The 18,185-nt window shown below is 39.0% G+C and overlaps 1 protein-coding gene and 1 long non-coding RNA gene across 2 annotated transcripts in view; one reads left to right on the plus strand and one right to left on the minus strand.

Moving 5' to 3' along the window:
• The window catches only part of LOC132916873 (uncharacterized), a 122,133-nt gene that overhangs the window by 2,353 nt on the left and 101,595 nt on the right, over positions 1–18,185 (minus strand). Inside the window, exons 3-4 of the mRNA XM_060977282.1 lie at positions 2,451–5,873; positions 881–1,376 (exon numbers count right to left, since the gene is read on the minus strand). Of these exons, the coding sequence (XP_060833265.1) occupies positions 934–1,376; positions 2,451–4,575 (2,568 nt within the window). The 5' untranslated portion in view covers positions 4,576–5,873 and the 3' untranslated portion in view covers positions 881–933. The remainder of the gene's footprint in view (positions 1–880; positions 1,377–2,450; positions 5,874–18,185) is intronic.
• On the plus strand, positions 9,691–13,151 carry LOC132916862 (uncharacterized). Its single transcript, XR_009660220.1, has 2 exons — positions 9,691–10,795; positions 10,999–13,151. It is a non-coding gene; the product is annotated as an uncharacterized LOC132916862 (long non-coding RNA).

Raw genomic sequence — 18,185 nt, forward strand, 5'->3', positions numbered from 1 at the left:
GCTGGGAGATTTCATGCGCGCGCATCCCGTTAATTCATTGTTTCTATTAAATTACTTTTAAAGCTGCTCCGCATAGAAGAAGAGCAGGGGCAAGGAACTTTAATCTCTGCTAGGTAAACTTTTTTATCAACTTCTTAGCGAGATAAAACGCGCGGAATCTCAACTTTTAACGATTCACACGGTCGCGTTTTCCCGCTACTCGCGTTCCTTCATTTTAACCGAATTACGCGAGCGTCGTTGTGTATCAGACGCCTTTACGACGTCTGAGCAAAAACTTCATGGAAACTGTTCTTTATCTTTTATCGACAACGTATGTATAGTTTCATATTCCCTGTATACCCACTATACCTGTCATATACCTTAGCCAACACACTAAATTTGAATTTTAACTTTACAGTGTCTACAACATCCCATTTAAGGATAAACTAACTTGAAACATGAAACATTGATGATTTCTATGTATAATGTAAAATAGGAAACTATAGACAACAGTTTTTTCGCATATCAATCACATCTACTCTAACAATCCCTACTATTGTCAGGTCTCAACTAAATTCACGTTTCATATGGAGAAGTTAACTCCGAACTTTAGGTTAGATCTAGTTCGAGTTGAGAACATGAAACACCGACGACGTCTATCATGAGGTATAATAAAAGCTATACATGACATTTCCTTTACATATCAATCACTTTTTCCCTGACAGTCTCTGTTTATTTCCAGTTCTCTATTAAATTTATTACAACTATAAGGAAAAGTTCATTTCTAACATAAAACATGCAATACTGATGACTTCTACAATAAGGTATAACATTGTTTACATATATCAATCACTTCTTTTCCTAAAACCTATACTTATTTTTAGTACTCAATAAAACTCACCCAGTCGACGGGAACGAGAAGTTACAATCTGGAACGTCTGGAACAATAGACTTTTACGTGTTGATGTACAACTGATGGTGAGCCTGATGCTGACTCTGATGCGGATGCTGCAGCGAGTGTTGATGCTGGTGCTGATGAGGATGCTGATGCTGCAGCGTTGGGTGTCTCGCGTTGAATCTCACACTTCCGGCCAGCGAACTTCCTCTACCATGGGTGCCAACAACGCTCGGTGTATCCGACAGTTCGTCGTCCTCTGCTCCTAGACTACGAAACCTGACGAACCCATCCTCGTCAACGAGCATCGTAGAGCCTGTGGTCGGTGTTTGCTCGTGGATACCGCCACCGCCTCCCTGCTGCACAGGCGTGTGTCTGCCGCGACTTTCGGAGTTCCTTAGAGTTTGTATCCCATTACCATGCCGGTTTAACGAGCCGCGACCTTCGTGAGGGAAATGGCCCATGGTACCTGACTTGCGAATGGAATGCCTCTCAAAAGTACCTGCAACAACGATAATATTATTCAGCATATATAGTCCCATGCTTGGCAGGGAAATTGTTTGTTTATTATTTTGCCAATATTTTTCGTTTTTCTTTCGCCTCGTTACGGTTCGTGGTGTATCTCGTTTAGGTAAACCAATAATTTGAGTGCCTGAAAACGCGGAAGAGTTATTTGTTATATCTCTACTAGTTTTGTTTTTCTTTAGTATGGGAGCTTTGTTAATGGAAAACGGATATGACATTTTATAACATGTTAGCGCGTCGTTAAATGTAGGTCCTAGAAAGAGTTTGACAGAAAAATATGCGCGATGAAAATTATTTTTTTAAATTACTAAGATTATCGAATTTTTTCGAACGGACATGAAGAAAAGGGTACTTGAAATAATTGTTCACTTACGTTGGATTTTAAAACGGACACACGAATAGAAAAAAATCAATGTTCTCGGACAATACGCTATTCCGGTCGTGCCATCTTAGAGGTAATAGCGTGTCGATTAGAAGACAAAGCGTAAAAAGAACTGCTGATTTCGGGGTTTCAATATTGTACTAATACCGCGAGTCAGCGTTCTGAACTCCTCTCAGGGCACGTTGACTGTAACAGCACGTTGCTCCGGATGACCTAATTTATCGTTCTATATCTCGCAAGATTATTAGAAAAAACAACAATTTCATTTCTCATTTCAACAAGTATTTTATGGAAGTATTATGAAATATTCTACGAATATCGTCCTGCACCAAAGAATTATATAACTATGTTTTCGTAAAACTGCTTTAAAAACAAGTAGATCTTTGTTTTTCTCTAGAAATTAAAAGAGCGAAATAACTTCTACAAAAAAGAAAAAAAAATTTCTTTTTAAGTAAGAATTACTTTTAAACGAGATACACAAAAATTAACAAACTCTCTTTCAAATCTGCTCGTCACGTTTCAATGCAATTTAAGAGGAAAAAGAAGGAAACGCTGGTAGGACCCGTAAGAGGTTAGAAAATTCTCTCACGAACCAGAAAACGAGAAGTAATTCGCCCGTTGATTCAGCTCGTAACGTTGAATCACACGGTAGCGCGCGCGCATCGATACCTGATATGTTCAAATGCTCGGGCAGCGTGTTCAGCGGGAAGCTATCGTCGTAAACCTGTTTCCCGGTTCTCATCGTGTAATTCTGGATCGCCTGGTTGGTGCTACAGATAGCTGGGTAAAGCACGTCGTCCATATTCTCGGTGGAGGTCGAGCTACCGCATGGAAACAGAGCGAAGCCAGAATGGACCGGGTGTTGTTGCAGCTGTTTCTCCCGCAACGGGTACTGGGATAGACTAGCTACCCAGGCGAGTAAACCGCATACTGCTAGTTCGAGTAGCCTAACGGAGAACTGCCAGCCCCACCATAGCCATGGATGCGATTGTGGTCTTTCCTGGACATTCCCAAATATGCCATACAACTGGACGAATCCCATCAGGATGAAGAATAGGGCGGTAGCGATACTGGTAGTGATGGCAGTGCTCAAGGCCATCGTGGTAGGATCAGCACCGACTATGTGATTCGTCCCTGCCGTTTTGTTATTTGTTAACAGGATCTGTGAGCGTACCACCCGGTAGACGTACATGTAGCCTAGGCCAAGGATCACGCAGACGATGATATAAATGCACTGGCAGATCAACGGCAATATCTTCGCCTCATCCGGATAGCCAAGCACGTGCGTGGACACGTGCAGGGAGACACAGAGAACTATGTGTACCGTAGAGGACAATACCAATGCGGCTGGCGACAGAAACCTGTTGTTTAAAGATGGGGCCTCTGAGCAACGAGCTAAGTATAGCACCAAGGTGGCGAACGCGGTGGATAATAATGGTGCTGGTAGGTACATGAGCACTCGGGACAGAGGCTCGGGCAGTGAATGGCCTAAATTGTAAGCGTCGTAAAACAGGTGAAAGCACCTTAAAGTACAGACGGTCGTGAGAAGCAGATGAACCGTGAGGAAGTACGACTGGGTGAGTAGATTCGTTGCTTCGTTGAAACGAACGATCTTGTAGATCGAGTATAGAGCCATTAGCGTGAACAAGATCGCAGCGACGTACACATGGAGGAACCAAGCGATCCGCCAGGTGGACTCAAGGGGATGCGTGTCAATTTGAGGTACAATGCGGTCACCAGCCTCGTTGGGCCTCTTAGGGGGTGGAGCAGGAGGTTGTGGTTGTGGATATGGAAGTCTTTCCGTGTCCACTATCTCGATGTTCTCTGTCTTGAAGCCGTTTTCATTCCTCAGCCCGTGATAACTATCATCGTCATGCCTCCTGGTATTAGGCAAATTGAAAATCGTTGGCTGTGTAACAGATTTGGAAGAATCTAACGTGCTAGACGTCCTGGCCGTTGTTGTAGATGGCGTTGTCATCTTTTCGGTGGTTGGAATTACCGGCGCATTTTGCGCCGGGCTCTTCGTGGCCAGAGGCTTCAAAAGTATCTCTGGGATATCTTGTTTACGACCGTTGCTGCCAGATAATATTCTCGAGATGCTTGGATAATGCAGAGTAGGTACAAACTCGTTAGTATTGTTCCTTCTGTCCAGCTCGCTGGACTCCACCACGTTCTGCTCCTTACTGGGCGTATTCAACGGTTTGTTTCTAGAATGAGAGTGTCTCTCTGGCACTTGAGAGGGGCCCTGAAGATCGGGAGGCCTAATGGGTATCCTCTCATGAGCTGGCGTGCCGCTCGGCGGTGGTACCGGTCTCTTGAGACCCGAATGAACATCCGAGTTGGTTCCTCTCAGCGTTGGCTTATTTGCAAACGGATGAAGGTACTCGGGAGGCAGAGGAGGGGTGAAGAGGGCGCGAGACGGGGGAGCGTACGAAGGCAGTTCGCGGAAGGCCGGCGACATGGTCGCTCGAGGAACAGGAGGATACCTGACGGATGGTATCGACGAGCTCGTCGTTGTGGTCGTGGTAGTGGTCGTCAAAGGCGACGGTACCGTCGACAACGTTGTACTGGCCGAAACTTGAGCATCATAGGCGGGCACGCTGCGTTTCGTGGTCGCCGAGCTGTGCGCTACCTTGTTAAATATGGCCGCGAGGTTTTTCTCTAACGCGGTGTTGTCCAGGTTAAAAATAGGGCTATTAGGTCCACCATCGCCGCTCGCTGAACAAAGAAGGATCGAGCAGGAGGACAGTACCAGCAGCAATGTCGACAGGAGCAGACGCATCATCGGGGTCATGATGATGCTCGATGATAGTAGTAGAACCTAAAGCACTGACAGTTGGAGAATTCAGCCGGGCATCGGTTCATTCCATAACCATGAGTAGGAAACGAGAGAGCTTGCTGGCACGCACGCACGCGACGACGAGTGCACTCAACGTTATAAGGACACTTGTGAAGACGTCTATGTATCTTCTTCTAACGAATCCCTATATTTTCTTTGCCCTCTGGCTCAGTGCGTTCTTTAAAAATCTCCTCCGTCGATATTACAGCTGCGCGGCCAATCTCGGAACCAGTCTTGCTTGACGAGGTGTGCAATCCGAGTCAAACATTACATTCCTAAATGTACAACGACGGCGGCGGCGATGGCGGGCTAGTAGTCTATGCGTTCTTGGCGGATTCCCCTGTTGCGGCGTTGGTTATCAACGGCATCTGTTGCATTTCCACCCTTCAGATAGTAACTATATCACTGGCCTGATCTTTGGGAGCGGTTTCGTGGTCAATTTACTTCGTCCTCCGAACAGTTGGATCCCTCCTAAAACGCTTCGAATTCTCTCTCGCTCTCTCTTCGTTAGCTATACTTGTATATGTATATATATATATATATATCTACATTTTAGAAGAGCATTCTGTGAAACCAAGTTTCCACGCGATTCGTCGATAAAAGGATCCAGCTGAATGAACGTTAGAAATTAAGACAGGGCTACAGCTGACTATATTCTCTGTCCGTTGCTGTTATTGTTGCTGTTGTTGCTGCTTTCTTTCAACGGTATAGAAACACACACATAGCATATACAACATATACTAAAGCTGACCTTCTTTACGGATTTTCTCTATTTCGTTATATGGTAGAAAAGAGGCTCTACACACGACCAACTATTACCGCTTCGGCTCGTGTACTTCCATTATATCATCGGGATTCAATAAGCCTCGGATTATTTCGCCGTGGTAACGGCGTTACAACGTAGCCTTGTTCCCGGAGCAAGACTCGATTTAAAACCTATCTACTTTTACGGACGATAGAACGTCGGCGAACTTGTTAGCCGGGCTTAATCCGATATCATCATTGCTCGAAGCCATCCCAGATTCGCGAGAGCCTCGGGCGAAACCTGAATTCCTGAGGGTACATTTAATGTCTAGAATCAGTCGGAGTTCCTTCTGGATGGGATGGTCTCGTAGTTACCGCGTCCATTCATTTCCTCGAAATGCGTGCGCCACCGTTTCCACCTGTCCCTCTTTGTCGCTCTAACTGTTTTTGTGCACTTGCTGCTGGCCACTTTTCGCCTCTCTCAATTGGTATCTCTGCACGGTTACGACCTGTGAAAAATATTTTTCCGTTACTTTTCTTTCTGTTATTTCAGTTGAATATCGATTATGCTGGTAGAATATGAATTAAAAATGTCCGATGAAATTATATGGGATGAAAAAAGATAGTTATTGGAAAATGTAGTAGGGTAGGAGAAGGGTTCGAACCAATTATTCGCACGATAAGACGCATGTTATATCAACCGAGCTAATTTTTAACCCGATGAACTTCTTCTAATTTTAATATCGTCTAATGGCCATGGAAAGATTTTATGCTGAGAGAATTTATCTAATTTTGAACTATGATTTTTAAATGACCTTATTATATCTCTCATGATCCATGAGTGGCATTTAACGTTCCTTACTTTATGCTTGTTATAAAAAGGAGATTGAACTTCGATAGAATTATGTTTGTTCAAAATAGATCAAAGAAAAGGCGATAATGTTCAAAACAACCCATCGATTGGAAAGGTAACTGTTTAAATATACGGGCAGGAAATATGTATATTTCAATGTCTATCGCGTGATTATTTTATATGATGCTAAAACTAAGTGCTGCATAAATTTATTGAGAACTGATCGAGCTAAAATAATTTCGATATAATTCAATTATATATGACTAGATTTTATTTACAATTTATTTTTCGGTATTTGCAGATTTCATGTAACATATTCCGCTGTAATAAAATCCAGCATCAGATGAAGATATGTAATATAGGTTATGCTAACAAATTATTTTAGTAACCGTCAGAGACACGTAGTTTGCGATACACATTATGATTAACTACAACGCTTGTTTTTAACCCCGAAGGGTTAATGTAAAAAGCAATCTGTTTTTGAAGTTTCGCTTATAGTAATCTCTATTTAATCTCTAATAATATTCCATTTTGTTCTAAGAACTTTATAACTAATAATATTAGTGAATTGACAAATTACAAATTAAGATAATTTGTAATTTCGTAAGTTATAGAAATCTATTTGTACAATTTTTACAATTTGGCAAAGTTAAGATGTTTACTTTAATTATAATTAGTTATTTTATTATTTGCTTATTTCGTTACTAAACTTGTTATGTAAGAAAACTTATTAATTCTGATGAACTTATATCTTATAATTTGTAAAATTTCATTAATATTATTTCAGTTATGTAAGAGAACCTTAGTGTAACATTTTTTGGCATGCATTCACCCATACTTCTGTTCTTCATGCCATTAACCGGCAGAATAAAGAATCTGCCGCGACAAAGAGGAGACATCGTAAGAATAAACGAATAAACGGGTCATAGAGCACAGAAATTAAAGATTGGAAGCGGGTTTTCAATAGGACGTCGGTAAATGTAGGTCCCAGTGAAATAGCACTTTCATAGAGTATAAGGAACACAGATAAGGCACGTAAGCCAATACGAAGTAAGAAGGAAAAGACGGTGAAGTTCCACTTAGAGCCTCGTCAATGGCACAATAGCGAGACCTGATTTAAAAAACTTAATTTTACGTTAACAATCGATCATCAACTGAGCCGTATGAGCCGGGGCGGCTGGTATTAAATTTCGGATATATCAGCTAGACGGAAGCCGTTCGAAGGTAGACGACTCGGGCTACACAGGGGATGCATGTTACAGGAAATTGGTCGACCGGCTAAAAGAGCATACGCGAGTGACTCAATTTTCTAACACGATCATTTACCAACTGAGAAGTTTGCAACAACAAAGGGGTAACCTTTACAATACTTAAATTGTATTCATTAGAAGAGCAAGAAATATATACAGTGGTTTAGAAATGTATCCGAATACTTGAAAAAATCTTTGTTGTAAGTATATGTAATATGTGTGTTACACACAACATTTTCATGATTATATTGGTACAGTTTAAAAGAAATTAAAAAATGTACGTATTTAGCGCAATGTTGATTTACTGAAATTACTAAAAAGTGGAGTTGCTCTCTTATTGTAGTAGCCCTACAGCGGGTCACCAACCATGCGGCGCATTTAACACACATACAATTTTCATTTTCCCAAATGTTTCCATTTGCAATACAGGATAATATAACCCGAACGAGGAAAATTCCAGGGATATAATAATTCCAGGGATACAAAACAGTGCATAATACAGGATTTAAGCTGGTAATCGATGATTAACGTGTTGCGTGGATTACATTCGCTCACATGTAAGCACAGGAAATCATTATCGTATTAAACAATGGAGTTCAAAGATCTCTGTCGATAAAGTAAATCTCGATGAAATTTCATTCCATCAAATATGTACTAATTTACGTCCAACAAATATGACGTTGTTTAGCGAACTCTGTCAACCACATCAACTTTAGCTATAAAATATAACTCGAAAATATATATATTATAATACTATGTGAAATTAATTTCGTTTGAACGTTAACAATTTCAAAATTGTATTGTACTAATTCGAGCAGAAATTTCGCAATCGTACAAGAACTATTCATACAATTAATTGTATATATTGAATTCGACGATAAATTATCTTCCTTATTTTAAGAAAAATTATGATGATTAAATTTTTATAACACGAATATGTGATTATAAGTTCTTCAAATTTTCGTGCTAAAACGCTTCCAAATGAAACTGCTCTCACAATTGTTCGTATTATTTACGAGGAACTTTTGTTTGCCCCCAATTGAAAGATTCGACAAAAATACGCGAAATCACCGAACATTCTCGATTCATACGAAGCACAATTACTTCCGGAAATCTGCCCCTATCTATTCTGGTATTTATGTCTTTGTTCCATACAAACGTATACATGCGATCCTATGTGAGTACACATGATAAATATTTGTAGAAATAACAAAATATATATCTCAACGCGTATGTCCCAATGGACCGGAGGGCTTCGTGTTGCGTCCCAACTTTTTCATATAATGGCACACGATGATCCGATTTTGCGATTGGATCATACAGGATTTGTCTTTTCAGCTATTTACGAAGAGCTTTCAACATAAAACTTCCAGAATTCACACATAGGTTTAAACAATGTGTATTCTGTTTCAACTCATGCAACAGATACATGAAGATTATATATTTCATGAGAAATTGCACATGCGGCTGATCAGAAATTATATATCTATCAATGATGCTGTACTTACAAATATGATTTGTATAAATATTTCAGAAGAAGAAGTTTAATTCGATACTGATACTCAGTAAAAAAATATATTGATTAATTATTAAATGTAATTACGCTATTTAGTTACTTGGTTTCTTGGTTTTGACTATTTGACTCGAGCCTTTTCTTTTGAAGCTTTATTTTATCATTATTGAGATATGTATAATTTTGTGTGCTAGACAACATTAGTCGCGTAATAGTGACACACGTATGTAAATATGAGTGTATGGAAGTATGTGTGTGCATAGCGTCTTGAAAAATAGATGATTGCAACTGTTCCGTTAGCGGTGTGGTATAGAAGATGGTGAGACAAAGAGAGTGCTGAGACGCGTGCAAATGTATATCGACGAAGATCTTGCAAATCATTTATTAAACAAATCTAAAACTATTTTAATATAAATTCTAAGTGTAATCTTAGTGTCCCTTTACTTTTATTTCGGCGATTAAGATCCACAATTCTCAACAATCATTAAAAGAAATTGAGGGAGCCGAAAAATTTATCAAAAAGGTTAGGTTTGATTCTGTTACATTTGAATCAGATTCGAGTTAAATTTCATTAAATTTATTTAAATATGTTTGAATAAACGAAAATATCATTCCATCAAAAAGATATCAAATTTTTAATCCTTTTTATTTTGTAAAAAAAGGACTGGAGTAGAATAATTAAAATCGGGAACAGTTACATTATTAATCGTTATAATTATTAAATGTAATGTTGCATTATTGTATTATTAATAAGATTAAGATAATTTAATTCTGGCTTAGTATTATAGGTGAGTTACGACTGGAAGTTATATTTCGCAAGATATGTATTCTGAAATCTCGAGGTCTCGATTTGAAACATGGTTCGAGAGTAGTCGGATATCGGAATTCGATGGAATTTTGTTTCGCGAAACAGTCTTACAATTAGCGTAAAGCAGCGATATACCAAATGGCGCTCCGCGCTACATTCTTGATCACGTGATTCATATAGAACCGATGCCATTACTTACTAGGGGAAAGAATTGCTTGACGTCAGTTTCGGTATAGTATGCGATTTGTTCAACTTTTACAATTACTCTCCATGATTGTTCACGACTTAAATCAAAATAAAACGAAAACCTCGAAATTCGTCCGCATAGACTGGGAATTCGTCGAGGCGTGAAAAACTTAATTAAAATTTACTACGGTCAAAAGTAGAATTAAATGAATTAATCGAAGCTCCGGCTTTCCTCTTTCCTTTATTTGTAAACGAAAACGTAGGGGAAAACCAGTAAAACTTTCCCGTAGAAACTAAAATCTACATTTATCCGTCTCTCTTGTTCATACGTCATTGTTACGTTAATTCATTTCGTCTTTTACAAATTTCATTCGTAAATTAAAGTCGAAAGATTCATGTACATGGAAAACAGCTTCAAAAAAAAAAAAAATATATATATATACGATTTAATGCTTTTTGACTACAAAAAATCGTCCGAGAACGGTCGTTCATATTGAAATGTCGATTTATTTTTTTGAAGTATGAAAAAAAAATACACGTCGCCCTTTGAAAATCGGCGTTTCGCTTGGAACAGTAACACGACTTACCGGCTGTGATTTAGCGGCTAGTTGGTTTCGTTTGGCAAGTACACGCGGCGTTCGTTAGTTTGCGCATCTACGTTTCCCTCACCCTCTATCAGTCTGTGTTTCTCATTGCTCTGAACCTGTGTTGATCAGTTCACATAGCATAACCGAGGCTTGTCGATGCGAACATAGAATTTCATAGAACGAATGCTTTCGAGAGATCGGGTCTTATCCTCGATCAATAAAAAGTCGATATATGTATGTGATAATAACGTACGGTTAATAATTGGATCTATGGTTGAACCATAAAGAAGATGGTATAATCACGTTTCCTGTTTGGAGAAATATGATATGATTAACGTCTCGAAATAATTTCCTGACTAAATATTCAAGAATTAACATTGTTTCAATTGAACATTTCTTTTTTGGTCAATTTATATTATTGAATTTTGCTTTTTTAGGTTATGTATGCCGCTGAAATGTATTCTTCACTGTAAGGATCAACGATTATATATATATATATATATATATATTTTATTATATTAATAACAGGAAAATTGGAAAAGAGTAACATTTTTTAAAGATTAATTAATAGTGGAGATTAAGTCTGTTCGAATTTTATATAATGAATTGAATACACTAAATGTAGTTTGTCATGGAATACATATTCGTTCGAACAAAGAAAAACCACCCGGAGATATAACAAACCGTCTAATTCGTGTAGCCATATATGACAGCTTTTGCACCGAGCAAACCGGCTGTTTAGTGTGCCGCGCATGTTTCTCGAATAAAAACGGCGATGAAAACCGCATCCTGGAAGAACGTCCTTTGGAATTGCTGTGGAACAAAAGCACGCTTTACACATCCTCGTAAAAACGCAGACACGTAGATCGTTTAAACCGTACGAACGCACAATTGCTTATCCACGAAGATTCGCAAGATACTCCTAGGTCGATCGTCGATAAAACCTCAATTTCTCATAGGAAGACTAATTTCAGTTCGCATGAAAAACTACCCCGACAGTCCGGTCCGACGAAAATACATGAGAAGTTCAAATAAAAAAGAGAGCGAGCTAGCGAGCGAGCGAGCGCGAGAGAGAGAGAGAGAGAGAGAAACGACCACACGCGAACCGATGGTGGTAGCAGATGCACGAGAAGACGGATTCCCGTTAAAAACGGCCGATATCGTCAAAAATAATGGCGTGGAAGGAACGCATTTTGGCACGACGGACACACCAGATACCCTGGAATGGATTCAAGCCAGAGAGAATGATAACACTTAAACAAATTTTTCCTGCCTTATCTCGTCGTATATTATTCGAGGTCCAAAACATGGGGGTTATACTGGACTCTTTCTGTCTTAAGTATGGTAGCACCATATTAACTGGTTTATGACTATTACTCTGTTAGTAATTAATTATTGTAGCCAAATGTATAAAGTAATTGTACGTCCAACCACCCAATGGAGAAGAAGGAAGCTATGAATTTCTTAAAAATATACTTTTCTTAATAACTGACCACATAAAGGCTGGTCCCATGACGAGTTAGGAAATCAGTGTTGTATGTTCTTTGTGACACCTAAGCAGAAACGATCGTAGACAGTAACTAGCCGGTAATGTCGTTACTCGCAATTATCGTGATAACTGTGCTCTCTTCCAATAGCCGGCGCTTTTTGCACAGTGATTGCGAGACGTGCCAGACCCAAACGCACACGATGACACTCGCCTTCTATATATATAATGCACGTGCTACACGCTGGCACCGACCAGCTGGTCAGAATCGGGACGAGCAGGCCAAGTAGTCGAGTCACGCGAGGAATTCAGCTTTGCAACGCAACGAGCGCGCGCGGGGCGCACACATACATATACACAGTCAATGCACCGCGGGGATTAGCAGCGTTCACTTTCACGTGCAATTATCTGCCTTTACGAGCTTGTCTCCCGGGAAGCATTATCGCACGAGGGAGCGAGAGTCCTCTTGTTCCTCGTCCGTAGGGCGGACAAAGACGAGCTGGCAGACGGTTCTCAGTCAGGATCCGGCTGGTGGGCGAGAAATTTTCCAATTCTACTTTGTTAGTCGTAACAGGTTGTTCTCTCGTGAGATCGAAGCGTTTACACGCGATCGTTGCTTTATACCCGTGCAACACGAGCGCCTTGGGAATTTTTGTTTGAAAGAATGCAAGCGCGAGATATATGCCGATATATACATATATACTACATACATAAAGTAAGTGCTTTTCGAGAATGCGCCATTAATGTTAAACCGAGTGTTTGTAAAGAAATTTTTCAGGACTGTTCTTTCTATACATTATTTCGTTTTGATTTATTCGTCCTCTTCTTTTATCTCTCCTTTTCAACTATAAAGTTATGCTAGAGGTTGTTAGTTATAAAATCTTGGTGGCGCTCTTGGTTGATAAAAAAGAGCTTACCATTAAAAGTTGTGTATATAGATTTCTATTGTGGTAGAAATTTCTTTCTGCTCCACGATAACGCAGAACAACTTAGTAATACAGTCTCCTAAAAACTTCCAATTGGGCTACGAACTTCTTCCTTATCCCTGTTCACTTCTCGACTTCCTCGCACAGATTACCATCTATTTAGAAGTCTCGACCGGTTTTTCAAAAAAAGAAAAGAAAAAAGAGGGAAAATAAAGAAGAGAAAAAAAGAACGTGAAGCCGGACTGATTAACTAAGGAACTATACTCTTTGAATCCAAGATTAAAAAACTTTCTCCCTCGCTTACAGAAATGTACAGAAGTGTCCTCTGGCAAACAAAACCGCGCAGATGGAAAATATTATATTTCCGAAATTATTACGAAAAAACAAACGGGGGGGGGGGGGAAAGAAACGTACGCATATCAACGATAGGACAAAAGTTGGTGAAACTCGAGTGGTAAACAGCTTACGAACTCCGCGCCTCTACAGTAATACCATAGTGTCGTATTTTAGATTGAAATTCCCTAGAAACGACAGATTGCCATTTCGTGAAACAAACACGAATCCTGCTAATTGGCAATTTCGCTTTCTCTAACATAAACTTCCGCAACTACGGATATTCATGAAGACGTAACCGTTTTCATTTTCGTTATCATTTCATCTCCACTTATTTTCATCTTCGTCGTTGCTGGCCTCATCTCTCTCTTATTTTATCTACAGTTAACGTTCTTCTCTCTCTTTCTCTCTCTCTGCACGGTTAACGTCCGTTTTTTAACTATGCCATCTCCTTCGTTCTCCGTTGTATTTGCAATGCATACCGGGACTCGTGCTACCCGTGGAAGATTATCCCTGGGGCATAATAAAAATTTTTCCTTCCAGATGCTACCAGACAAAATTTCCTTCGTAATGGAAGTCACTCTATTATCTTACCTCGGATAATTAGGTCGAACCGCTCTAGGTATTTTTTCCCCCAGCGTTTTCTCCCCCACTCTTGACCGCTTAACGCGGACACGGCGTTGCAGCGGGGATAAATTCAGATGTGAATTAATGTGGGAAGAAAACTTAATGGAGGTAGCTCAGGTGGATCGAACGGCGGATTACTTTCGCGGGGAAATATAAAATTACGTGGAAATTCGTTTGACGTCTTGTTTTATCAGACGTTGATCTCTAATTTTTCACCGGCCACCGACGTTACAACTTGGAAAGTAAAATCATTCTCCGACTTTCTGCTGCTTACTTTTGCCAGTATTTTTTTAAATTATTATGTAAATTTCTTTCATCTTATTTCAAGACGACCGAGAGAACGGAGAAAATTTCCAAGAAAACATCGCGAAAAATGTAACTACGTTCGATGAATTTCATCAGTTTGTTATCATTGCTTGTACGAAAATAAATCCGAAATACTAGCTTGCTTCGTGTTTTCGCGGTCTACGAACTTGTTTGCAGTTCGCGCAGTTGTTTGTACAGTGAGTCTGCAAACGATCAACTGGTATTCGAAATACGTACTTTTTATTCCATGAATATTGCGTACATCCCAGAAATTGCAAGCCACGCATTTCAAATCTCCTCTATTATTTTCATCCAAGTGTAACATACGTCAAAATAAAAATGTTTTATCATTTCATCCTTATTTTAGTTTTGCTGCGATCTTTTTACAAATTTTCAATCTCGCTTCCGTTTTAATAAACAAAAAGCATTTATGATGTCTTAAAACATTTAAAATGATATATAACAAAACAAAAACTAAATCATTCATAGCAATAAAAATTTGTTGATATTCTGCTTAAATTTCACATATTTGTAATATTATAAAAATATAATTGAGTTAAAAATGTCTGGATGAACGCAGCAAGGTTAATAGCAGCAATGAGGTTTGATTTAAATATCAAATTTAATTGGAATTTTTTAGGGGTTATTTAATCATAGTGACGTAAGTTGCATCTAGTGCACAAATCATCTCTACAAACCTGCAAATTGAAAATATCACTAGCCTGCGAATGCCACTCGTAAATTAACGCGGATGAAAACGCCGCATTTATTACTTTGATTTACCTGGCGAACTGTCATGAGATAATACTTGAGCGCTAACGCTCCAATTATCTCAGACACGGGTACAAACAAATTGTCCGAAACGTTTGTCGTAGTAATTACGTGATACAATTTCACAGTAGACGAAACGTGTTCCGCGCTGCTACCGATCTAAAGCAGTTAACTAGGAAAGAACAGAAAGATAACGTCGGCGTGGTCCGCGCACGAACCTTTGTAGAACTTTATGCTATCTGGTGCCACGCCCAGTTTTGCGTGTGGAAAAAAGCACACAGACAGGAAAAACTAGAGAAATCGAGAGAGACGTTGGGCGGAAAAAGTGTGACACCTTAACGGCCCTCTATGTCCGTGACATTAGACGAATTAGGTTAGGAATAGCGCTTAGCACTTCGACCGCGATCGATAGGGTTATATCGAACGAGATTTGACGAAGCCTAGAGCCATCTACTACGTTCTCTATTAATTAAACAAGACGGGGGTGGAGTGCAGCTTCTATCTATCGAAGTGTGAAAACTGTATCCTAAAAAAATTTCGTGCGGTTGACCGACACAAATCTACCCGTCAACGATCGATACAATATTAAAAAGAAATAGAGAAAAAAGCCGAAGAGAAGAAAATACCGGACGCAGTTTTAACTAGAAAATGAGTTAAATAATTAATTGAAGTTTACTGAATTTTCCCAATTTTGGTTGTTTGATTATAGTTTCTAATATTGGAAAGTTTTTACAATTTCTCCTTATTTCGTAAAAAAGGACGTGAGTCAAATACATATTCAAAATTGGGAAGAATCGTTAGATTGCACAATTACCATGAACGAAAATCTTCTTTTATTGACAAAATCCCCTATATGTGGAAATATGAAATCAATTTATACATTACACATAATATATCGAAATAACGACACTTATTATCGTACGAATTATCGTTAAACAATATATCGGAAGTTATAACGAGAATCCTTTATTCATTTGTTACAGTTGCAAAAAATGTTCTCGTTATAACTTCCTCGTTCATAACATAAAATATTTTGCAATATAGAAGATGACATATGAATCAACCTAAAGTTCGCAGTGCGTTCTTGTTTTACTTGCACTTCACATAACCTATCGCTTATGCTGTTTAAATCAGGTACGTATGCATTCTTTCAGCCAATTAAAAGATAGTTAAGTAGTGGTAGTTACATCAGGCCAGAACGAATGACAATATCAGAAATACGTTGATAATTTCGTTTTTCCGTCGAGTGATACACCAGGTGGAGATAATTAATTACACCTGGAAATAATTAACTGCGCCATTGCAACTGCGCTCTAATGAATTCACGGTACATTTACTTTCGCAACGAATTATTTCCCTTTAGCAAAGGAAGAGGAAGGGAACTGAGGCGGGAGGAGATGAAGGAGAAGGTGGGGGATACTATGGCAAAAGGCGTCGCTTCTTTTGAAAAACAAAGGCGCCGCAACGGACGCGCGATACACAATGGCACGAAGCTCGTCTGAGTAATAAAATTAAACTCACTTCAATTTAAACTCTCCTTTGTAAACTTTCGCGAAATGATTTTAAAGCACCGCGCCGCAAGAATCATCGTAATCGCGCCGCGGAAAACAAAGCATCCTTTCTCTCTTTTCGTCCGGCTCACTCGCTTTCTCTATCACTCGTTCTTCCCTATCAACACTCGTTGTTCTTTTACCTTCGTTTCTGTAAATCGGTCCAGATGTTACAGACGTTTCTTTTTTCGTCGCTAAACCATTGTGATGAGAGTTAATTGAGAAGCGAACGTTCAGAGGAAAATTGTTACTTTTCTCTTACGTGATTGTTACGTTTGTCTTTCATGATTTCAACTTGTCTGAAAGTATTAGGAATTTGAAAAACATAGATCCTGTGAAAAGAAAAGATGAGAGAAGAGGAAGCAAACGAAGCTGAGGCACAGGCAGTATTTTAATTTGTGTAATGATCTCACGGAATACTCAGGGAACAGGAAGCCTGTCGTCATTCATTGTACGTGACAAGTGGAATTTTATTATCCTATCTTTATTTCATGAGACGTATCATTACGCAAGCCTCATCAATCGGCACCACTACTTGGTTCTTTAATTCGAAGATTTCACTATATCTTGAAATCTATTACAGACTGGCGTTCGCGTATAATTTATGTACATCTTATTACATTTTGTCATTGGTAACTTTATACTTTAATACCGAAGTTTCTTCAAATCTCAAGATATCTTGGAGATTTAAATATTTTTATTTGAGGACAGACTAACATTACCTTTACTGTCACAGTTTGTTTCTTTATTGCTGCAATTGTTGGTTTCCACTCACTGCATCTTTTTAAGTATTATAGTTTCCCTTTTGGTCTTTTTCCTTACTGTCGGTATCTCATATTTGATCGCAGTGTGCTACTTTTGTTACCATTGTAATCCTTCCTTGGTATCCTTGTGTCTTTTTATTGCAGAATTGCACAAGCAATTTCACTTATGTGAGATTTCTCTCACAGTAGGATTGTTTCCCCGAATGTAGAAATTTTTCTAAGTTCCAATTTCATCACGATAGAGTGTACCCCAGGAAGTTATTGCCGAAGGGAAGTCCGTTGGATGATAGGTTATTTTCCACCGCTGATTCGAGATGGACATTGTCACAGAAATAGCTGGAACTGAAAGAGAAGCTCTCCCTCTCCTCAAATACGTTCATGGTAGTTAAGGTCGTTGACAGGAACAATTTCGGAGACGGTGATCGATAATGACCGTTATTTAACCACTGCATAGTTGCTTATGGTAGCTTATTGACCAAAGGGATGGTTTTGATAATATAGGCTAGTTTAGGACACCTCGCCACTAATCGACACGTATTTGATTACATAGAATCCGAATATGAAATTGATGACATAGAAATTGGATTTTTCGTTAAAAGTATAAGTATAAAAATATAAGTTAAAGTAGTAAGTAGAATATTCTTTAAGAAGATACATAAATATGTATTTTAATGTCTTCCTAATTAGCAACAAGATGCGAGCAACTCTGAGAAATATACGCTTATTTGAATTTAAAGGAGTGCTAACAATTTATTGCACTAATACACAGTCAAATATTTCCTAATAAGATATAATAAGTACTTCAGTGCCTTCCTAATTGGCAGCAAGATTCAACCAAGCCTGACTATTAATAAGAGAGTC

Source organism: Bombus pascuorum, chromosome 2, assembly GCF_905332965.1.
Source record: "Bombus pascuorum chromosome 2, iyBomPasc1.1, whole genome shotgun sequence".
Classification (NCBI taxonomy): domain Eukaryota; kingdom Metazoa; phylum Arthropoda; class Insecta; order Hymenoptera; family Apidae; genus Bombus; species Bombus pascuorum.